The sequence below is a fragment of the Amblyomma americanum genome, chromosome 1 (genome assembly GCF_052857255.1).
Source record: "Amblyomma americanum isolate KBUSLIRL-KWMA chromosome 1, ASM5285725v1, whole genome shotgun sequence".
NCBI classification, from domain to species: Eukaryota; Metazoa; Arthropoda; class Arachnida; order Ixodida; family Ixodidae; genus Amblyomma; species Amblyomma americanum.
In genome coordinates this window covers 171,119,012-171,144,085 of record NC_135497.1, presented here as the reverse complement: position 1 = coordinate 171,144,085, position 25,074 = coordinate 171,119,012, and the positions used below count along the sequence as shown (strand labels likewise).

Here is a 25,074-nt window from a genome sequence, read left to right as displayed (position 1 = left end):
TCTACTAGGCACATGTCGCATGAAAGTCAAAGAAAGATGCAAAGTATTAAGCAGAGCATAAGTGCGCCTTATATGAGATTAGGAATTTAGTTGCCTTACACATACCAAAGTATTATCACGGAGTAAACAAAACGCACACGATGTCCTAGTTTGCCTAGACCATTGGCATCGCATGCTCTGCGTGCGTTTCCGTGAAGAGCCATGTCTAAATTTATACTACTATTTAAGCCCGCTCGAAAACTTTAAACAAGCTTAAGTACGATGTGTGGCGCCAGTAAGGTGAACAATTTCTTTTCAAACTTAACGTTTTAACAATTTTTGGTTAATTCACAAGCAGCGGAGCTTCCACGCAAGTAGTGCACGATAGCGGAGGTGGCCATACTGCACAGACCAGCTTAGGGAAAGGCCAAAGTGACACTTGGTGAACGTGGAGCCCATGAGAACTCAACCGCTCGGTAATGAAGTCCTTCGAGGAGTTTCGTCTATTTATCGAGCGTTATTCCTTGAGCCAACTACGTGAACACCTTCAGCTGTGATGAACCGCATTTGAAATCAACCTGTGAATGGAGTGATCTCTTGCCCTTTTCTTTATTATCACCAATATAGCCTACAACCATAGAATCTATCGAGGTTACCTGATAAAATGCAGTGCAGTTGGCAGTTTATGGAGTTTGAACAGTATTACACACAAGCTCATCGTAGCTGCAGGCACAGTGCAGACAGTTTGTCTTTTCCTTACAAGTGCACATGTTCTCACACTCTTGACATTTGTAGTGCAACAACAGCTAGGGGCACGTATGGAAGTGCAGGGTCCCTTAAGATGCGGTAGTAAACTGCCTCACGTTGAGAAAAAATTCACCAAGTAAAATTCAGCTGTGTTTCCAGCGTCGTCCTGTCCACTCTTTCCTCTTGTGAACGCATCTTTTCTGCTGGTTTTTTCTGTAACTGCTCTATCAGTAACATGCTTTCGCAGTGCGACCATTCGAAGCGCTGAATGTCATTAATATGAACAGTTTGTCGCAGTTAATCTGGGAAGTCATCGTTATTACTGGCCAAGTCCACATCTGAGATCACGGTAGCTTCCTTGTTCCAAGAATGAGCACCTGGCATATTTTCGAGCATTGAAACGTCTTTCATTGTGCCTATGGCCCAGTTTAATGCATACAGGGGAAACCACAGCTACGGAGGAAACCACAACAAAAAACGCAGAATTCCACACAGGAAACCACAAACAGCCGGAAACCACTGCTGGGTGAAAACTACATATTTTTTGCGTTCATGCCGCGTTCCACATGAAATTTTTTATATTCTCCTTCATTAGATAAAGAACTAAGACGTATTATGAAAAAAATTATATTCTTTTTAGGGCCAAAAACGTAAAAGGGGTTAAGAAAGAACAGATCCAAATTGTTTTACCTGTGCACCTCTTGCGTATCTGTAGGAGCAGCGCAGGTAACAAGACACACGGAGAAGGAGACTGACACGGGCGCTGTGTGTCTTGTTACCTGGGCTGCTTCTACAGATAAGCAATACCAACCAGCCCGCCCCATCGCTCTTGTTTACCTCCTGCGACGGTCCTTCTTCCCGGCGTTTAAATAAAACGTGTGTATTATGAAAAATATCACATTACTGCGCTCATGTGCCACCACACTCCAGCGCTCCCAACAGCGTATTAGAAGCGTGGCCGCTGACTGTGCCCAAGTGAGTGGCCGCAGCTCCGTTCGACGGTGTGCGCATTGATACACGAAAAACGGAGGCTACCCTAAACTATGCGACTTCGCTGCTTTTCCTTCCTTGTTTGTTTTTTCCGTGCGATAGCACAATAAAAGCTCTATCCGAATTGGCTGTCGGCGGTAGAGGCAGCGATGGCGTGGAGGTAGAGCATCCGCCTCGCGAGCAAGAGGGCCGAGGCTCGAATCCCGGTGCCGCGCAATTCTCCACCGGTTTGAAAAAAAGAAGAAAAACTCCGTGTGTCGATGGAATTGCATAACCGGGCCTGGGATACTGCCTGATCTCAGTGACCAGAACCGACCAGGCACTCCCTCACCACAACAGGATTTGTAGTACTTGTGTAGTACTTCGCTTGGTGTAGCACTTCGCCATGACCTTCTATGAACAAACCAATTAACGCTCGGCCCTCAGTCCCCCGCGGCTGCGAATCAACTGACCAAGGCGGCGGTCAGACCTGTGACATGCAGCGGAGGGTGCTAAAATTCTCTGGCTCCGGACAGGCCGCCATTGGAAACTGAACCTGGAAGCGTTTAGCGCTGGAACCTTATGGGATGTCACAGGGCTTAGTTAGGTTAGGACAGATGAAGCGTATCAGCACTAAGGGGCGGGCACGTACCGTACTATCGTGGATTAGCGGACAGACGAGAACTAGGTGCGGTATTCCTCATCACTCATGATACAGCAGGCAAAACCGCTCTATATCATTAACGAGCGAATCGCAGCTATCGTAGTTAGGCTTAATAAGAGGTACCAGCTGAAGGTGGTGCAGGCCTACGTGTCTACATCCAGCCATGGTGACCAGATCGTTGAAAGCTTCTATGAAGGCATGCAATCCGCAATGAATAAAGTAAAACCGCAGAGCACTGTACTCATAGGCGACTTCAATGCGAAAGTAGACAAGAAGCAGGCTGGATAGCCGGCGGTAGGCGGCTATAGCATAGGCTCCAGGAATAACAGGGGGGAATTCGCAGAGATGCATAAATTACATATCATGAACACCTTCTTCCGGAAAAAAAGAACAGGAAGTGTACGTGGAAGAACCCCAATGGAGAGACTAAAATTGAAATAGACCTCGTACTATGCGTTCACCCTGGTATCGTGCAGGTTGTGCATGAAGGTCATCCGAAAGGTGCGTTGTAGCGACCGAATAATCGTGAGGTTAAGAATTCGCCTAGATTTGAAGAGGGAACGGAAGAAACTAGTGAAGTGGATGCGCATTACGAGTTAACGGTAAGAGGGAAAGCATAGAAATTCAGGATATCGCTGGATAACAATTATTCGGCTTTAACTCAGGAATACGATCTTAGTGTTCAAACAATTAGCAGTATTCTCACTGCTGTCATTACGGAGTGCGCAATAGACGTAGGTGGTAATGATGTTCGACAGAATACCGAGAAGCTATCTCGGTAGACGAAATATATGATTAAGAAGCGCCAAAGCATGAAGGCGTCTAACCCTAAAGACATAATAGAAATGGCAGAGTTGTCAAAGTCCATAAATAAGCGCACGGTAGCCGACATAAGGAAGTTTAATATGGACAGAATCGAGCATGCTCTAAAGAACGCAGGTATCCTATAGGATCAGTGAAGCGGAAACTAGGCATATGTGAAGACCAGGTGTATGCGTTAAGAGACAAAGCGGGCGATGTCATTACTAATATGGATCAGATAGTTAATAGAGCCGAAGAGTTTTACACAAATCTATCTAGTAGCCAGTGTAATCAGAACGTAAATGAGAGACGCAGTAACGCACATCAATGGGACATCCTGCCAGTAAGAAAAGAGGAAGCAAAGAAAGGCTTAGAAGCAATGCAAAGGGGGAAAACAGCAGGTGAGGATCAGGTAACAGCAGAGCTGTTGAAGGACGGAGTGGAGATTGTGCTAGAAAAACCAGCCACCCTGTATATGCAATGCCTTATGGCCTAGAGCGTAGCAGAAGCTTGGAAGAAGGCTAATATTACTTTAATTCATAAGAACGAAGATGCCAAGGACTTGAAAAAATACAGACCAATCAGCTTACTGTCGGTTGTCTACAAGGTATTTATTATAAGGTAATCACTAATAGAGTCAGGGAAACCGTAGACTTTAATCAGCCAAATTATTGGTAGGCTTTCGTAAAGAATATTCCACTTTATATCATATTCACATTATCAATCAGGTTATAGAGAAATGCGCAGAATATAATCAACCTTCATATATAGCCTTCAATGATTACGAGAAAGCATCTTACTCAATGGAAATCTCAGCAGTCATGCAGGCATTGCGTAATCAGGGTGTAGAAGAGTATTAGGTGAAAATACTAGAAGATATCTATACCGACTGCACAGCTACATTCATATTTGAACAGAGCAATAAAACTACGGGACACAACGAGGAATTTTTTTTGTTGTGTCCGTAGTTTTATACCGCTGTTCAAATATGAATCAGTATCAGCTTGCCCGGTTCGCAGCCTTAATGACTGCACAGCTACCATAGTTCTACACAAACTCAGCAATAAAATTCCAATAAGCAAGGGTGTCAGGCAGGGAGACACAATCTCGCTAATGCTATTCTCTGCTTGTTTACAGGAGATGATCTCAGGCCTGGATTGGGACCAGTTGGGGGTTAAGAGTTAATGGACAATACCTAAACAATTTGCGATTCGCGGATGATATCGCCTTGCTAAGGATCTCAGAAGATGAACTGCAAAGAATTATAAATGAATTAGACAATGAAAACAGGATGACTGGTCTGAAAATTAACATGCAGAAAACCAAACCAATGTTCAACAGTCTCGCAAGGGAACAGCAGTTCACAATGGGTAGCGAGGTGCTGAATGTGGTAAAGGGATACATCTACTTAGGGCAGGTAGTAACCGCTGATCCGGGTCATGAGAGGGAAATAACTCGAAGAATAAGAATGAAGTGACGCGCATATGCATATGGCAGGTTCTCTCAGATCATGAATGGCAGTCTACCAATATCCCTCAAGAGAAAAGTATGCAACTCTGTCTTATAGGTACTCACCTACGTGGCAGAAACGTGGAGGCTAACGAAAAGGGTTTAGCTTAAGTTATGGACAACGCAGCGAGCCAAGAAAAGAAAAATGATAGGGGTAACGTTAAGAGACCGGAAGTGGGCAGAGTGGGTGAGGGAACAAACGCGTGTTAATGACATCCTAGTCGAAATCAAGAGGAAGAAATGGGCTTGGGCTGGGCATGTAATGCCAAGCCAAGATTGCCGCTGGTCCTTAAGGGTAACGGAGTGGATAGAGAAGGCAAGCGTAGCAGGGGGCGGCAGAAAATTAGATGGGCGGATGAGACTCAGAAGTTTGCCGGCATATAGGGTGAGCGCAGCTGGCAAAGGACAGGGTTAAACGTGGGAGAGGCCTTTGCCTGGAGTGTGCGCAGTGAGGCCGGTGATGATGAGGATGATGGCCTGCCCATCAATTATCGCAGATCACGGTGCGCACTTTCCATATTCCGGCAGAATGTGCTCACACAAATTCAATACTATGCTGAGAATGACGTTGGCTGCTCACTTCGAAGCGGGGAGCGCGTGCGCTTCGTTCGTTGAAAAAGTGTTGGGAAGAACTACAATAGCTGGAAAGCTCATCCACGTGCTTTTCTTTCTTTTATATTTTGCGGGCTTTCTTGAAATACTGGAAAAAAGTACCATGCATGGGCTACGTTGGTAGATAAAATTTGATCTATTGTTTATTAACCCCTTTTACTAATTAAGGGAACGCTCTTGACCCTGATGTGAATAATAAAAATATTGCGTGATTAATCTTAGCTCATTAATTAATTGTGCGGATTTTAAAAAATAGTGTGATGACACGGGAAAGAAACAATATTTGGTTGGCCTCACGGAGCTGCGATATGCAGTGCTTTTTTAAGTCTGGTTGAAGTTACGTGAACATGCGGGAGTTGTGGGGTTTGATCCCCAGCGCCGCCGGGTACCCACTGGTGACACAATGGGTACAAGCTTTCCCCTGCCTGGTGCTCGGCTTCTTTAGAATGAAATGCTTGGGAAATGAATCTCCGACCCAACCTTGTGAAAAAAAGGGCCACAAATGGGCTTGTACCGCACGAGGAGGATTTAACGTGGTTGACGGCGGAACTTATCGCTGATCCGTCAAGGCGACTGTGTTGCCTTAACCGTTTATAAAAAAGAAAGATGCTCATGGCAGTGATGTAGGCCGGCTTTTCCTGCTCCGATCGAGCCTTTCATTTTTATGAAATTCTGGTTCCTATAGAGCCTTCCGGTTGAAAGAATTCAGACTGTTCTTTGCTGCCACGGGCCCGCCGGAACTTGTGCAAGTTTCAGCTTGGATACTGGACCAGCCTGGCTACGACAATACACACAACAAAAAGTTTATTGGTGACATATTAGCTTGCGCCCAGCCATGGCAGGTATCTGAGGAAGCAGTCCATATGCTACAGTTTTCGACGGTGTATCCGCTATAAATGCACTAGTGCTGAAAATTAAACTAGAAAAGTATCAGTTAGCTATCGCTTGGTGCCCCTCTTCTCTCTGGCAGTCTTTCTGAAAAGTCAAGTTGTTTAAACGAAACCTGCCGTAGTCTTTTGTGTTTCTTGTTGTCCGAAAAAGAAAAGCAAAAGTGATCTGCAGATATAGCTTAGCTGACACGCTCTCCGATGCTCAGTCGGCAGCACTGCCTGTCATCATCTGGAGAGACATGTCAAAAATCTCTTGCGTAAGCAAGCTTGCTGGCCGTCTTTTTCAACTGTTCGTTTGCCTGCCTTGTGCTTGGACGAACTGAAGGAAGACTGCATAAAAGCAAGGCTTATACATCTCCTGAAATAGCTCCAAAGCACACCAGGTTTCACTTTGCACGTCGACTTGAGGTTTTTGGTTTGGTTTCTTCGTGCAAGTCGTGATGACCGCAACGTCCTACGACGAATCCTCTTTGCCCTCCGTGGCAATTGGACCAATGCATCTGATTCATGCACGTGCCTCCCATTGATGCAGCGATTTTGGTCGTCCTAAACGAAGACACTTATTGCCGCCTCAGTTTTGCTGCTTCCACGGGCCTTTCCGCCTAGATGACTCTGCATGGACAATTTGCACCTTTGAATTCACTGCACGTTGAATTTGTAACTGAGCGAATCTTTAAGAACCAGCTTCCATATCACATTGCGCTATTGACAAGCCCCTTGTGATCTGATTTCGGGTTTTTCCGTTGTCAGAGCAGAGTCACAAGTTTAAGAGCCCTTTTTCGCCGTATCGTGCCGGAAGCTTGACCCTTCTTTATAGCCACTTCCTACCGAAGACGGGGCTCACGAGACGAGACTTTCAATCGCGCCTCTTCATCACTCGTCGAACGCACAGGTTTCTTTAGCTTGGTCCGTCAACGTGCAAGAGGTGGAGTGGAAATAAGAGTAGAATGATCCTTTTGTACATGGGAGAAGGAAAGAGAAGTAGCACCAGGTCTCAACTGCCTCCAAGGATGGCGCAGAAGTTGTACTGAGCAGCAATGCCAGCAATCGAGAATTAATCGCAAGGTGTGTGTGTAGAGGCGTGCAGAGCTATTATTTATTTATCTTATTTTCCAATACTCCCGATCTCAACCAAAAGCCTACCGGACAGGCAATTTATTCTGCAAACCATTTATTCTTCTCGTGTAAGTACACGGTGGAGTGAGACCAATAACGAAAAACTAACAGGATTCAGGGAGATACAAACGATAAAGTACACGAAATGCTATATAAAACAAAGGAGAGTAAAATGAACAGCACGAGAACATCATAGAAAAAAGCAAAGCTGGAAATGTTGGAGCAATAAGAAATTAATCAATTTGAATTGCATATATTGTCAGTGTTAGATAAAACAGAATCGGGAACAAACATAAGAATCGTAAAAATTCCTTGTAATGAGCTCTTGCTGTGAAACGAACGGGGGTAATCAATATGTCTGCGTTATTGACGACTTTAGTTCATTCCATTCTCTGATTACCGGAGGAAAAATTCAGTACCTGAAGGGGACGTTATAAAAAAAATACTCGGCGCATGCTCATGACGGCGGCATGTTATTCTAGATTACGAATATGAAACGTACATGATATCAATTTGGTACTGACGATCCAGAATTTAACAAAAGAATTTCACTCATTGTTGTTTTGGTCTCGCCGATAATGTGTCAAGGTCTGAGCTACATAATACACGTGAAGAAGATTTAGTGCGACGGTTTTACTTTGAGGAAACCTGGTTACTTTTTTTTTCGGACCATCAAGTTTGGCTATGCTGATGACGTATTCTAAAATGCTGTTACCAAATTATGGTAGCGTTTTGTAAAATAAATCTCGTAAAGGATTTGCAGTGCATATGTTGTATAACTCTTGCAAAGGCCTTGCAATATTCACTGGAGCGAACTTTAAAGGGACACTGAGGAGAACCCTATCAAAATTTTTTTGTTAGCAATATCTGATAGTTCGGCATTTCATGGCTTTGTTGACGCTTGTCCGGGAGCGAAAGATGCATTTATTTCAAAGAAATTTTGATTCTAAGTTGAAAAATTTTTTTCCCGCCGGTCCGATTCAAACTCGAGAACTCTTATGACGACACGGAGAACTCTTATGACGACACAGAACGGAGTGACGTGAAACGTGACGTAAACGGAGACTCCGTGATTTCTGGCGGCTAGCGGTGCGGTCTAGCAGCTGCCGAAATGAAAGCTACCGCCGCCGCACGTTGAAGGCATCTATCGGGGGTCGCCACCGTCGCTTCGTTTACGTTTGCACCGGCGTCTTGCCAGCGTTACGATGGATCCCGAACCCGACGACGTAGTTCTCGCAAAAACTCTGGCCTGCATTTCAGCGATCTCAGCCCCACAGAGCGTGCGATGCTTTTAAGGGAGAACGGTTAGGTTAGGCGCCGGCGGGTGGTTTCCCCCTTCCTCAGAGAGCAGCCGTTGCAAACTAAATATAATAACCCCAGTGCGGGTAGTCGCAAGGGGCCAGGACAAGGTCGGCGCCTTGCGCCCATCGGAGGCTGGCCGGGGCTTTGGGGCCAACAGATTGTGATTCCTTGAACGGCGCGGTTGCACGGCGCAGCAGGCGGCGTGGAGGTCTCCCACGGTTGCAAGGGCCAAGTTATTTATTTATTTTTTGCCTCAAAAAACAAATGGGTGCTCGAGGGCGGTCGCGTTTAATGTCGGCGGCTTGAAACCAAAGCCGGCGCACGACGCTTCAACGGCTTCCGCCAGATCCAACGGGTCCACTGGATCTGGCTATCTCGCCAACTTGCATGTACAGTACCTTCAGATATTTAGTGTGAATGGATTAAAATAGCTGAGCTCGAAAAGAACAGCTCCGCCCAACTGCCGCAGCTATTGAATATAACGCGCACCTCGCCGCGGAGCCAAATCAGTCTGGCCGGGCCGGCGGCGGCTGGCGCACTCGGCGCGAAATAGATACATGCTCCAATCTCCCCGCCAGTGCGGTCAGAGTGCGCCGAAGCCGCCGAACGCGTCAGCGGTCAAGCGCAGTTGGAGTCTCGCTTTGACCGACGTGACTTCGCCGTGCAGCGCGCGCGCGAGAATTAACAGAGCCTGCGCTTAACCGCTAACCAACGTATTCAGCGGCGGCATCCATGGGAGCCACTGAAACCCCCCGCCCACTCACTCAATAAAAGAAAAGGAGTCCGGTGCCGAGGTTCGGAATCGAACCAGAGCCTTTCGCGTTTGAGGCGGAGACGCTGCCGCTCCGCTACAACGGCTCAAGTTACAGCCGTCAATAAAGGCGCATCTAGTGAATGCACTCTTCTGATGCAGAAATATCCGCCCTTTCGCTAGGTATATCCTTGCTTAACAGAGCAAGGCCATCAGCAATTTTTTTGAACTGCCTTGTACCTTGTCTCCCGTCCCTAATAAACGATTTCCGTTAAGTAGTTTGAAGTTGACTGGCACAGCCGGGAATGTTTCGCCGGGCAAGCGTGCGAATACACAAGTGCTGCCTTGTACGATCACCGACCATCGTGCCATCTTAGCTTTTCATCGACCGTGGCGATCATCTGAGAAGCCTTAACAGGCTCCTTCAAAGGTTAACTAGCACTTGAAGCGGCACTTGGAGTTCCTCTGCTGTTCGGCGCTAGTAAATCGAAACGCGTCAAAAACAAAACCACGGGGCACGCAAAGCTCATAGACGCGAAGCCATAACAAATCGAAATTCTCCTGGCCGCCTGTGGCGCTGCCAAGCATCCGTTTTTTTTGCTTCCAACATTCAGGTTGTCTTTTCCCTGCCTTACTTGAGTGATAAAAGTGCACTATTGGTTTTAAAACAAAACTTACTTCAATATTGATCTGCGCAACCTACCTTTGTCAGCCTCAGAGATTCGCGCGGTCCCAAGTAGGATGGAAAATTCCTCCAAGGTGGCGTCTCTTGTCCTATGGCGTCACCACGATACCTGTATTTTGGTTCTTGCTATTTTCTACGTTACAAGAGCTTTGTTTTCAGTAAGCGCGGCGTTTTTGTGATCAGGAGCTGATATTCTATCGATACAAGCCAACTTCAATTTCTCCTCAGTGTCCCTTTAAGCGCCTTTTAGATAAAATAGCTTTTGTGATGCAGTAGTAATGTTAGCTATGTGTGTTTCCCAATTAAGGTTTGACGTTAACATAATTCCTAAATATTCATGTTGGCAAGCCTTCGAAAAAGTCGTGCCATTATGATTTAGGTGAAGTGAGAGGGTTGTTTTCTGTTTTTATTGCCAGTGACACTGATTTGTTGACATGAACAGATATTTGCCACTAGGAGCACCATTCGGCGAGCGTCTTAAAGAAATCAGAAAGAACGAGATCGTTGCTGTGGTGTCAATTTCTTTTTATATGTCACAATCATCCGGGAACAATTAATTATGCGCCCTGCATTGTTGTTTATATCTCTAATTAAGATCAGGATCAGGAGTGCTGTGCAACTCCAGTAGTGACAGGGACGACATCAGATAACATATCATCGACCGTAACAAACTAGGAGCAGTGTATTAAAAAGTCTGTTATCGGGGCAGAAACTTCTCCCTTCGCAATAATCTGCTGTAGTTTTTCAATCAACTTGGTGTGACTCCCACAATGAAAAGGTTCAGATAATTCAAGTAAAATCATGTCGGTTTGTGAGTGGTTATTTGTAAATTTGATGTGGTCTTATGGTGCCAGCTTGAGAATACGAGGACCAAGGTCATGAACTACCTGTTAGTTGAGTGACGGCGGATAAGCCAGCTCTAAAACCGTGCTGTTAAGGCGATAGCACGTTTTCGTGTTCTAGAAAAAAGTTGTACGTTTGAAAATGATATGCTCTACTATTTTGCATGAAGTGCTAGTTAGCAATATAGGCCTGAAGTTAGCAACATTTATTCTGTCTTATGAAGTGGTATTATTTTACCCTATTTCCAGCCTTGCGGTAGATTAGAAGTTGACGGTGACTTAAGAAAAACCTGAACCAGATACTTGCTGCACTAATCAGCATATATTTAAAGGAGTCGTTTGGAATCACATCAAAACCTTTCACTTTTTTAAGCTTAATGTTGAGAACATTGTAGATATCGGTGTCCGTTATTATTAAGGAACCAAGCACGAAGGTACAAATCGATGGGAGAGTAGGAAGTGTACCGTTGTTTCTTGAGAGGGTTCACTGAAAGAACTCACTGCATATATCTGCAATTGTAATTTTCTCTTAGGTAGTCTGGTTGTTGTTGGTTGAGTACTGCGTTGATGTGCCAGAATCTGTGCGCGCAATTTTTTCGAGAATTTAAGAAAGGATACCTTTCAGTAGTATTGTTTAAAATATATTAGTTTTCCTTCAATTTCGTAACAGCAGACTAACAAGGTTAAGTATGGGTGGTTACGGGCTATTATTGTTAGCCCTACGAAGCCCTTTTACACGCTGCTTAGCATGAACGACTTCACGTGTGATTAATACATTTTTAACATGCTGTTTCTTCTATTTCATTGGAATATACTTTGTTACACAGTGTAGTACAATGCTTACAGTGTAGGTCAAAGCCACAATCAATTTTGATCAGTGGATTCTTCAGAAACTGTTTCTAAGAAAGGCTGTAATTCCTGCGACAGATAAGTTATGCGGGCGTGATCTGCTCTATTAAAGTTCCCAATTTTTTTGCTCTGAACAAGCTAGTATTGCTCTCATCGAAAGGGAATATGCGCTTAAGTACACTGGGATCAGATATCCGTTCGATAATGTCCATTTGTGCTTTACTTAGAGAAAAATAGTTACTAGAAGTATGAGGTCGAGGGTAATTTTTTTGTACACTCTAAGCACTAATACACCAGTATGGGAGTAAAAAGGGTGTGTGCTGTCCTCGAGTGCACTGCCTTCTGTTTAGAGTGCACCATTAATGCGAATTAGGTGAATAGCAGACTGGTTTCAGCCATGTTTTCAGCCAAGGTCGCCAGTGAGAAGATAATTTGGTTCCTGTCATTCGATGTATTTATGTTGCTACAACCGAAGAACAACCCCAGTGGATGGCATTTATTGAAATTAAAAGGGGTGCACGAGTACGTAAACCGCTCACAAATGAGAAAACGTGTTAGCGGTTAAATCGAAGACAGAAATGGAGACAAAGATGACCATGAGCTTTCATCTGAGGTTTTACTAGGTCTGTCCCTTTGATCAGTGGATGTCCTTGGCGCTAAAAATCAAGGAAGAACCATCTTTTACACCACACAAAACACTCAAAGAACATAGAACCATTTATTCCTCACGTTCCGGATAAAGCAGAGCGAAAAGACAGACCTTCCGGCAAAAAGTGACATTTCTCTATCTGGTAGTGCCGCTGAGGGATCGCTTCCACGTGATTGACGACCTGCGCGATGTATCGCAGAGACCTCAATTAACTCCCTTCATGTATTGCTGCTGTACTAGAAGGAAGGTTTGAATATTCGGTGAGGCAGTATGCAACGTTACACGCTGGCATCGCAAGCTGGCATCGCAATTTGCGGCACATGGCCAAGCTTGTCTGATACGGCGGTGACCAGCAAACGGCGTCCTTGTATAGTATAGCGTTGGTTTTTTCCTGCGCTGTCTTTTGACCTCCGGTCCACCAGCCTATAGCTGACTAGCTTGCTCGGACGATGGCATTGACTAGCTGACGAACTCGAAGACGATTAATATCTTATCGCTTTAGATAAGCAGCAAGCTTTCTGCGGGTGCCAGAGTTGTGTGCTTTCGAATTATGTTTGAGGCGGCTTACATCCGCAACGAGTACCTGCATTTTAGCGACGCGTGCCCAGTTATTTAGTTTCCACATTCCGAAAAGAGAAATATTTCATATGAGATGTTTATTACACGTTAATTGACATATTTATTGGCAGTAAAATGTAGCACTACTCATTCTGCAAACATGTATGAAGCTTTATGCCTGCCACTCTGTGATGTCATTTGCCTTGAGAGTGCTTTGCAAAGCAGCGCGCGTGCTTTGCGCGGCATAGTTGACTCTGTGTGTGACTTACGGGTGTTTTCCCTTTCCTTTAATTTATAATCACGTATTATTCAAATATTTCAATCTTTCGCTGTGCGTTCACTTGCAGTAGCTACTCGTTTATGTGCCAAGATCGAGGTTCTTAACATTTTTGATGGCGTTGAAGTGGCACTGACATTGCAGCAAAGGTTAAATCTTTGTGTCATGCTGTTATTAGAGCTGAGAAAACTGCTCCATATTTCGCTATAACCATCCTTCGATTAGGATGGCTTACTGAGATTCGAAGGAAAAACTCCCGTGAGCATGGATCAACGCAATAACGGTTTAGATTGAGTTAACAATACACTCTTTATGCATGGGTGACTTAGACAGGATGCTTGACGTGAAAACTAATGCCCTCTAAATATCGTTGCTTATCAGAGAATACCACGCTTGCTCGGCTTTTTCACCCCCACAAAATCCTCTTTGCGATGACAGCGTATTTGTACGTTACAGATAGAGCCTAAACTTTTGTAACTTTATTGTTTAGAAAAGAAGTTACTGAACCCAGGAAGTGGCTGTCTGGTTCCTGCAGAAAGCTTGTCGCTGAAAACACTAACGAACCACTGACTGTTAAAAAGCGCCGATTAAGCTTAATCCACGTAAAGCACGTTGTCAGTCCTTATCAGCATAAAACACTCTTACAGCTCAGTACATTGTGCTGTTATTCACTGATCCTTTGGCTCATTGTAGACCTGTTTGCAAGTATCCATGCTGTCTTTTGTGTGGAGCCGAGAGCCCTCACGAAATCTACAGAGATTTTTCTTCCAACTAGCTTTAATCCTTGGGTCCTTACTATATACGCTATCGCTGACGTCAGGAATCTCAGACTGCCGTTTCTCTGCCCTCATTTTCATGTTAATTATGGACGGTGTCTTGTGGCTCTCGGCGGACGCCCTGTTTTGCATAGATGCTTGCATGCAAATTCCAAACCGGCTGTCGTGTTTTTTATCTATTTATTTAGGTTTACTGCAATAGCTTCTCAAGAAAGTGTGGCATTGGCTAGTGCATAGCGCCGCGGGGTAATCCAGAAAGCAGCTAAAACTTAGGCGCTTGGTGTGTTTAGGGGAATGCAGACAGAATTTTTTGTCTTCAGAAGGCTAGCATACTTCAAGTTTTACTCGGGCATAGTTCCTCAATATGATCGGAAAATCAACAGTTCTTTAATATCTCTAAATGCTAGCAGCAGTCGATTACGCTTTATTCAAAGCCTTCAGAAACGAATAAATTCCGACAGCGTGAGAAGAAAATAAGACACAGCAGAGTGGCAGAACCAGCTGCCAACACAAGACCTAAAAATATGCCAAAAATTTTCAGCATATGTGAAGTTTAATATTTTGTACAGAGCTACTCCCACTGGTGGTCAAAAATTCTGGAAACATTCTTCTCAGGGCAGACATGTATTCACAATTTTATATGAAAAGAGTCGGATTTGGCTTCCCCTGAGAACAGAGAAATGGCTTGACATGAGGCTCGAAACATGGACGTTAAATTTTACGGCCGGTGGGATTCTGTATTAACTCCATTATGCATCTTTGTGGCGAGCAGGATAACGAACGTCTCAAGAGGCCATGACCATACAAAACTGGTCAGCTACCTCTGTTCCACTTTTGACGATGATAGCAATTCTTCAATCTCTTGAATATGTGCCGCACGCGGCAAAACAAAAATTGCAATTTTGCAATTCTGACAGTCTCTTCTCCGCCACGTAATTACACGTAGTGACCGAACGCTCCGCGAGTTCTACCTTGAACGATTAACAACTGGACGCCCCACTCCTGTTGTAGTCAACACAGTCCTGTGCGCGTATGTTTTTATTCCTCCAACATGAACTAATCACGCGCACAACCTGGACACATTTCTTATTGTGTAAACAGTTTGTGTATATTACCTCTCCTCCTATATTCTCTTCCTGTCCCCTCAACTCTCTCATTTCATTTCGCCATTCTGCCTGCTATCCTTTATTTCTGCTGCCCCAGCTCAGGTGCTTCAGTATCGATGGCAGATATGCCGGGGCTAGCAAAAACCTTTTCCTTCCTTTTTACTATTATTTTAATAAAAGAAACCATTTACTACTACTACTACTACTACTACTACTTCTACATTCTGATACATTCGGGTGTGGATTTTATCTTATTTTTAGTTTTCGTATTCTGCTTGAATATAATATTCCTGAAGGGAGAATGCCCAAGTTGTGGAGGTGGTGTAGGGGGGGGGGGGGGGGGGAATGTTTCCACTCTTCATTTTTTCTAGATACAGATTTGAAATCTTGGTTAGGAGTAGCGTACATGCCTTAGGAGTAGAGTTGTAAGGGTAGCGTGGTACCTTAACGAATCAAATCCCGCTGCAAACCCGTTAATAGAGTGCATTTACCTTTATTCGATTTTTTCTCCGACGCGGTTTAGGAGTGGCGTTTTTAAATCATTTTGAGCACGCGGCAGAACCCGCACATTATTCTATCGGTGGTTTGCTCTCCTCCACTTCGTTCCGTTCCGCGTCTGCGTTCGAAAATTTCTACTTTTGCCCTATGTACTTTTGCCCTGTGTGTGTGTGCTGGTTCCTCATCTGGAGTTCTGTCGTTTAGAAACAGGCAGATAAGATAAAAGGACGCAGGAATAAGGGAGTAATTACTCATTGGCATCCACCCAAGTGCAGCCATACGGCTACAAAGGAAAGCTATACAGCTTTCTCAGAAACTTCGCAGTTAAAGAAAAATTCGTCCTGGTCCGAGGCTGGAACCCGGGACCACCGCTTCATCGCAGCAGTCCCTCTACCAACTGAACTAATTACTCCCTTGTTACAAGTTTACTCCACCTTCGGGTTTTCCCTAAACATTTGACCAAAGGACGCAGGAAGGGACAATGAAGAACAAAGGACAAAAAACAGTGTAACCGCCTTGTGTTGTCGCCTGCCTCAGTCCCGTCCTGTTTTGCGGTTTTGCTCTTCACGATGTCATACCAACTGGCCTACACCAAAGTCCTTCTAAGTAACAGCTTAAGTTTACTGAAGAAATGATCATAGAAGTGGAATTGTACCGCAAGCGACGCTGCAAAATTCGAACTATATTTGCACGAACGGACGGTGCACACTATTTCCAAAAGGCAGCAAAGACTGTTAAAGGCGTAAAAAATTAGGGCTAGTTGGTATGACATGCCTAAACAAAGAAAAGCATGTAGTGAAACCCAACAGGTACCTCAGAACAACACAAACTCTGTGTGTCGCTCTTCTGTTCATGTCGGTTTCACTGCGCTCATTTCTTCTTTTTTGAAGTAGAAAAAAAACAGCACAAGCAAAGAATCCGACACGTTGATGGGAAGGTAACACCATTCCTTATTCTCCAATAAATAGGGAGCCAGCGATCCATTATTCACAAAAGCTGCTTATCTTGAAAGCCTGAAACGTTTGGTTGCGCCCATTCGTCTATTTCCGTGGCAGAAAAGATGAGACGTCATTACGAACAAAATATACGCGGCTTACAAAGTACCCAGCAACCGTAAAAGTGAGATCACTCTCTACGCCACCCTTTATGTCGGCGCCAAATAAATAGGCATAATGTGGTAATCTTTATATTTGTTTCCTGCAGTTTCAGAAACGTTGCGATTGTAGCTTTTCCCAGCAGGTGAAGCCTCTATCGTCCTAGAGAAACACACTGCATGCCGAGGGAATCCACTTCCCTCGGACCGCCATGGGCAGCGTATACAGCTCTTTCCAACCTGGTCGGGTGGAGTCAACCCACCCTCTGCAGCCGGGCTGCTCCAGCTCGCTTAGCTCGACCCTCTAGCGTGCACATGAGCCCGACAGCCGGATTTCAGCCCGACAGCCTACTGGACCCGACTTTTGTCGGATACATGTAAACCCCCAGAATGTGTTTGGCAAATCGTTTTCAGTCTGGGTGTTTACATGAGCAAAACAAAACTCGGGTCCAGTAGGCTGCCGGGCTGAAAACCGGCTGTGGGGTTCATGTATACGCTAGAGGTCGAGCTAAGCGACTGTTGAGTCGGGCTGGGTCAGCCCGACTGCAGAGAGTGGGTTGACTCGCAGCCCCCTCTACAGATTACACTCAATCCTCTTTCACATAAGCGGCCGCAGGTTTGCTACTCATGCGGTCGCGCCTCGCAAGGCACGCCACGAGAGTCGACTCGCTAGTATCGAGTCCATGTAAACAGACAGTCATCGAGTTGGGTTGACCTTGCTCAGCTCGACCCGCTAAGTCGGGCTCATGCATATGAGGCTTGGGTTCACCTTGCTCAACTCGACCCGCCGCTGTCGGGTTAATGTAAACAAGGCTATGGATGACTTAAACCGCTACACAACACACCATGCACGCCGAGATTGAGCGATTTTGAGTGAATCATCAATGAATTTCCAAGACTAGCAGCCTCCTCCATCATTGACGTCATCGGCGTCTAGATCTTGTGCGCGGAGACACTGCCCCATGCGGATCGGCTAGAAGTTGATGAAGAGAGCTTCATTTTGCTTTTATTTTCGAAAAAGGGATTACCCTCGCCGCTGCGGCTCGACAACTTTCGGCTGCATCGTGCGAAAATACAGGCGCTTTCGAAAGCATGCAGGCGAAGCAAGCCCTTCAGTGCACGTAACTAGTAGAAAAAGCCAAATGTTGTTCAGCCATTGCGCCACAGCTGCGAGGCTAATCGCGTTTTCGAAATTCCAAAAACTGACATTGCGGTTACGAACGAATTTCTCCATTCTGCCTGCTATCCTTTATTTCCGCTGCCCCAGCTCATGTGCTTCAGTATCGATGGCAGACGCCGGGGCTAGCAAAAATCGTATCCTTCCTTTTTAATATTGTTTTAATAAACCATTACTACTACTACTAACGGCCGGCTACAAATATCTAATTGAAACTAGACACCTAACTCTAATAGTTATATGTTAATTATTGGAAATTAGTTAGCCATATTACTAGTTAAGATGAGCCACCGGTTTTCTGCTGTCCGCCGACCCTGTCAATACCTAGCCGCAAAAGCCATAGTTTTGCCTCAAATCCTATTTTTTGAAACTTACCTAGACTTCCTTGTAACGCCTGGTATATGTGCCAGTATAGAGGCCATCAAAGAGGGACCCCTCCGAAACCACTATTTGCATAACATTTGGGGGCCACCCATTTCACGCAGAATATTCGAAGTGGTGACAAATGACTTGGAATGTCGCTGAGGATAAAATTACTAATTGAGATGAATCCCAAAATATGTGTGGGATTTGCACCGACGACCCTTCCGCCCCCAAACCATGCATTCCGAGGACCTTCAGGCGGCCATTACGGCCTTACCGTTTGTCGCAGGGGGTTGCGCATGGGGTCAAACGAGTCGTCGTGTTGTGATGCGCATGTTCATTTAATTTTTAACTGATATAACGAGCAAATGTGCCGGATAAAGCGAAGGTGTCTGTAAATCACAAATAGTAGTGCAAAATCCATGTGGTAGATGGCGCTGCTTGTGTCTCACAAGGAATGTTTCCGGAAAGGAAACATTCGAGGATGTTTGGATTTGGTCTTCTCCACGCTTGCTGAGCACACCTATGTAAACACTTGAAGCTGCCGTAGCTGACGCTTTTAAGTCGAGCCCTGAGGCAGAGTTGGCAGAGAATTTTTTGTTCTCCCATATGAAGGACAGCCGTCGTCTCTCAGGTTACTTGAAAGCACATGTTGTCGCCATACTAGTGCAGCCAGCTGCTGCGCATATTCGGTATCCGCACTGCAACTGCGCTCTCTGAATTTGCATCCTCCCATTTGGCTGTCTTGAGCCGCGACCGCTATGTCGTGCTTGAGTTTTGTTTCAGGTGGCCCGTGTGTGTGCCCCGGAATCTAGGTCAAACACCTATGGCTCTAAAAGGGATGTCAGACTTATAGTTTCTGTCAGCTTTGGCCAGAATCCGATATTCGTAATAATGATATATTATTTTATAACTTATATAGGTATAATTCTGGTTGTACTATTTGTCTGAATTTATTTTGTTCATACTCAGTGGAACACAAGTTGGTGTTTTTGTTGACTGAAGTAGAGTCACTCGGCAACTTCCTCACTGTGCCGTCGCTCTAGGCAATCTCCTTGGAGCTTTCGTTTTTAATGTCTATAATAATAATAATAATAATAATAATAATAATAATAATAATAATAATAATAATAATAATAATAATAATAATAATAATAATAATAATAATAATAATAATAATAATAATAATAATAATAATAATAATAATAATAATAATAATAATAATAATAACTCGTATATATATGTGATCCTAAGTATGCTACTCTTTTCAGACTTAGTTAACGGAGGTAATATTGTTTTTATGTCACTGAATGAATAATCCAAATAATACAATATTGCAAATACCAATATATCTAAAACTGTTTTCATCTGCTTTTTATTATTTCTCAGTTAACATTATGAGTGTTCTTCTACTGAATTACGAGAAGCTAGTAATTGGTGAAAGCTTTAAGTTTGTTGGCGTCGTTTTTGGTGCAGGTAAGAAATGGATTATTCACACAGACATGTTGAAAAACCTATCAGTATCAGTCCGTTTTCTCTTAGGAGAAGAGCGGAAAAATTTTCTGCTTGTCTACATTTGCTACTTTTACTAATGCTGTAGCGCACGCATTTTTTCTGAGCAGTATGGTAACTAACCTTAGCAAATGATTAATTATGACCGAGAATGTACATCGGCTTCATGCTGCTAGGAATATTGACGAGAAAAAAAAAGGTTTTTCTCTTCAGTGAAAAATTATCTATTTTTTGAAGTTTGCCGAAATTCTGAATTTCTCAGTTTTCTTTGAAAACTAACATCGAAACCAAAAAGCGCATTTACACAAGAACCGCCTGTTCCGCGCAGCAGAACTATTTGTGGCAAACGATTAACTTCGTGGTTTTCATTTCCAGTGTACCCTTAATATTGCAGAATTGAAAGTAATTGTTTTCATTTCTCTCCTTTATGTTTCCCTTCTATCAGTGTTGAGAAGCCTTTTCATGGAAGTGTGCAGTTTTTGCCTTTGCTACTTAGAAGCTGTGTGACACTATTCTAATCAATTAGAATTATCTTGATGTGCTTCGCGCATGATGAATTTTGATGCTTATGCGCCACAAAACCCAAACCATGTTCATTTTCATGTCTAATTAATTTGTAGCTCATATCTTGCAATTGGGCTTTTTAGCACGTATTTCATTTCTATCATCGCGGTCGAGTCACTTCACACCACTTCTCTGATGTGTGACAGTATTTCTGGTGACGCAGTAAATTCGTCCAGAGCGAGTAGTTTGTAACTACTTACAAACAAATGTGCTGGCTGCAGAAATGTGTTGGGGAGTCTCTGGCGGAACAGAACGTCGGAATCATATCGTGATCGCAACTTGGTGAATTATTTCAGCCCATTGTTCCTGCTTATTGCGGGTGACGATAGAGGTTACCTGTTTTCCGCACCGCTTAAGACAACACATGCCCACACGTCAGATTCGCGTCGTGCCTTAATGTAATTAGAAGCATGATGATGGCGGTTCCGAAAAGTTCCTTACTAGGTACTGCACTTAGGTCGTGAACTAAACTACAATGAGTTTTAACAGCCATACAATTGGTATCAGTGATCATGTAAAGGTTGTAACAATGCTGAATTAGAAACATGGTGACGCCAGGTCCGAAAAGTTGCTTATTAGGTACTGCACTTCAGTCAGCCACGAAAATCCAGTGCGTTTTAACAGCCACACACTTAATATCAGTGATCATGTAAAAACGGTTAATATTGCTCAGTTAGAAGCATGATGACGCCGAGTCCGATCAGTTCTCTACTAGGTACTGCACTTAATTCTTTTTTCAACTAAAATCTAATGCATTTTTACAGCCATACACTTGATATGAGTGGTCGTGTAAAAGTGCTTAACATTGCTGCTGAATTTCTGGACATTGACACCTAGCAATATTTAAAATGCAATTGAATACAAAAACTCACTCCCAATTTTATGACATTCAAAAAAAGACAAATTTAACTATTCCCTTTCGTGCTTGAATGAAAACGTTCTTTTTCACACTTCGTTCATGACAATCATTTGAGATTTTCTCCTTCTGCGATTGTAACCACTAAATACTCGTCTTTTGTTTGCATTGCTCCTAGGCCGCCGAAGGCGACCACCGGAAATATAGTAAGTAATCCACTGAAATGTTTTCTTCATTTGCACCTTTTAAAGAGTCCACGCTCTAAACAATGATTTCATTATTTAATCTTCTGATTTGCTTAAATAGACTGATATACCTAACCGATAGATTCTTAAAATGCTGGTAGATTAGATATCTGCGGAAATAATTATGGTCCACAAACATGCCTGGACGGGCACATACTCCTTTTACATTTGAAGATTTTTACTCTACAGCGCATCAGTTGAAAATGCTGCACATTTGTAGTAACTGAATAATAATAGCCGCCTTCTCTTTGGTCTCCTTCTTCTACCTTTTTGCTCTTTCAGCAGCCTTCAAGAAGTCAAATGACAAACGGCCGACGAGGCTGAACGTGTCCAGCAGCCTCCTGACGTCGAACGTCACTAAAGTGCACGTGCTCAACTCTACGACACTCGAGAACAACCATCTGTGATGTAACAGCGCGATATCGGCGGACCCTTGTGCATGCGAATCAGGTCTGAACGCCGTTGGCGCATGCGACTTTACCAGTGCAAAAAAAAAAACTGGACAAAGACGAATGTTACAGGACGAAAGATTGCCCACGTCACCTGATATCAGTTCATCAGTCGTGATGCGCTATGTTGCCTGCAATGACTGACAAATGAATGCCTGCGGGATTATTGGGTGCGGTGGCCACAGCTGATGCGAACTGCCGAACAATTTGCTCCAGCCGGCGTTTCGGTCGAACGTGAAGCAATACACGTGATCTCGTGTGTGCGAAAGTGTTGTGTGTTCAACGCAGCGTCGTGAGCCCTTGGCAGTGATTTCGACAGTGCAGGTTTCCTTGTGTCGATTTTTAACGCTACTGCGATGGTGACACCGTGCACGCGGACAAAGGTGCCGACGTTGCGCAGCAAGCTTCAAATAACGCGAGGTGCAGGGTTGAACATACAAATTTTTACGTTGTGTTCACGTTGTCCTTGCTGTGAGAAACCAAGTGGTTGCCACATCAAAGAAACCTAAAACAGACTCTGGTGTGTCAGAGATAAAGACGAGCTCTATAGTCTTCGTATTTTAAATTTATGCTGGTCATTGTCGCGGGCAGGGGTTGTTACAAGAATGCCGCGGAAGGGAATTTTTATGACCGGCAGACTCCGTTTGTTTCTCTTCCGCGACGAGGCTAGATACCATGTTGGCATTGTAAATATTCATTTCACTATGATCTCACGGACTTCCTAGTCATTCTGCTCGACGAGGTAAGTTTCACCATAGCATGTTCACGACATTGAATAACACAATGTACATAGGTGTTGACCGACTGAAAGCGATAGGTAGTGTTTATTGCTCGGTGTATCACTATTACGTATGCGGCAAAGAGTATGGCGTTAAGTGTCGTGTCAAGCTGAAGTGCACGTTTTCTTAACGTAGAGCACTGGTGAATGCTGTAATAACGCTGCTAAAAGGATGTGTCGCTGGACATTCCTTGCTGTTATAGTACCCTAACGATGCTTCTACCAACGTCATTACCGTGGTGATGTTACTAGCTTCCGGGCAGTCTAACCTTGTCAAGAAGGCTGGCATTTAGTTCTCATGGATCAGAACCGCTTATCGAGAGACCTTGCAATTTTATTCTTCACTCCTTGTTTGCGCTCATCCTTCATTGGCGTACTACCTCTAGACAGCTGAAATTTAACGCATCGGGAGGGAACTGTAAGAAAGGAGGTAACTGTAGCGACAGAGCTTTTATTGTTAATGACCATGCCTCTTTGTTTGTGGGTTTCAAGTGGGAACAAAGTTACTGTGCGTTCGCTGTACGTTCTGCTGAATCAATGCACAGCACTGAAAATTCAACCTCAGCGTTCATACTTTCAAGCGTCTTCTCAGTGTTCAATGGGCTTATATTTTACAAATTTCGAGCGATGTTATTACGGAAAACGAGACCTCTAGACGCGGTTCTAGGAACATAAATAAAATATTTCCCGCCCTTCTCGTTCTTTTTGTAGCATTTTTTAATGAAATAGGCTTAAGCCACTGTAATTTTTTGCGACTGAAACAGAGAATTCTTCGGCGTTAAAGCATCAAGTCTTCGCGCTTAACTTCACCACAAAAACAAAACTTCCAGGCAGCCTTTAAAAATTTATAGTAAGTAATGTGATCTCGGCTACTTTTGCTAAGCAGCCAAATTTATCTCAGCGACTGTTTCAGAGCATAACAATAAAACCGAGATGCATGTAAATTAAATATAACTATAAAATGTATTAAGCAACTTGAGTGACAGAAAATTGGCCTGTCAGACTCTGAACCGAGGATCGAGTATTTCCTGGAAAAACTCAGATTGGTCTTATAAAGCAAGTTTCCCGGTTAGTTTTGTTATCTATATGGTTCGGACTCTTATTCTTATAAACTTATGCGAGACTACTTTCGACTTCTTTAGTGCAAAAGCGAACTGAAAGAAATAAATGAAGTGGATGAGCACTTTTTCACCAAACAAATACCAAATTTCTGACAGCATTCAAAACGAACTCGCGAATTGTTCGCGAAGAGCAGAAATGCGGGTCTTCTCATCAACTCTAATTATGAATTTTTTGTTTCAAGTGTGTTTAAAACATGTTTAAAGCATTTGTTGTGCTGTGCTGTCGCGACAGTGTTTGTATCTTTGAAATGTTATCAGTGATAAATGTCTATAACTTATACCTCTGGATTGATTATGCTATGAAGACTGCAGTATTATTTTCGTGTTCGACTCGCTGCTACAAAATGAGGCCTATTTTATTACATTTATGCCAAGCTGTCCCGCTAGACTTTGAGCATAGGGAGCTTGATGGTATTGCCGTATTTTTTTTTAGTGTAACAATCACCCAAAACCAATAAAATCAATCTGCTTGTTGGTTGGAGGCTCTGGTAGGTTTCTTGAAAGTTACCAAACCTAATGCTGCAATAACTATTGGCCGCACCCACTATTTGGGCTTGAATACACGATTACGAGCTGAAGTGCTGCACGTATGCTTTCTTTAGTTTTTTTAGCACTAAACTTGAAAAACGAATGTGAAACATGCATGAAGTGATCAGGAGAAATGCGCTCAAATTTGGGCATTTCTCACGTCACTTCGTACCCACTAACACTTGCTTATATTGAACACTGTGAATTTCAGACGGATTCTTGAACACCTTGTTATGTGACACTAATTCGAAACTGCGGCATGCATGGCGCTACTGAGCCAACGCTGCCTTTTTCTTGTTTTATCCTTAAAGCCTGTTCTTTAGGAATAGTGATTCCTACATTGTGTAAGTATTTGTGTATAGTTGGTCCGAGTAACCTATGATTACCAGAAGTGGCTAACTGTGGCCATAAACTCAAGTTATGAAACTTGCACTTAAGTGGCAGAGCTGTGTTTCAAAACATGCACTAAGCCTCACATTTTTTTCCAGGCTTCATATACTTCCAGTAGTCCATCGAGATACCTTCTCTAGCTCCAAGGAAGTCGCTGGTGTGGAGTAGCGGTAAGACATGCGGGTGGTCCAGAGTTTAGCTTCTCTTTAAAGCCGCGAGCGCAGTGGCTTTTCTTATATGTACGCCTGCCCTTCAGAGTGGATTTATACTTTCTAAAGTGAGGAAATCTTGGAATAACCTGGCCTTAGGCAACATGTTTTAAAACATCAAGTCCATACAGTTGTTGTGACTCGTCGATGGCTGTGACGAACCCGACGCCAAAATGTGCCCGAAGTTGGTTACGGCTTCGATAAATGCA

The 25,074-nt window shown here is 43.8% G+C and overlaps 1 protein-coding gene across 1 annotated transcript in view; it reads left to right on the top strand.

Annotated features, from left to right (window-relative positions):
• Positions 1-24,214, top strand: part of LOC144114183 (protein turtle homolog A-like) — a 398,561-nt gene extending 374,347 nt beyond the window's left edge. Inside the window, exons 12-13 of the mRNA XM_077647762.1 lie at positions 21,324-21,351; positions 21,673-24,214. Of these exons, the coding sequence (XP_077503888.1) occupies positions 21,324-21,351; positions 21,673-21,694 (50 nt within the window). The 3' untranslated portion in view covers positions 21,695-24,214. The remainder of the gene's footprint in view (positions 1-21,323; positions 21,352-21,672) is intronic.
• The last annotated feature ends 860 nt before the right edge of the window (positions 24,215-25,074 follow it).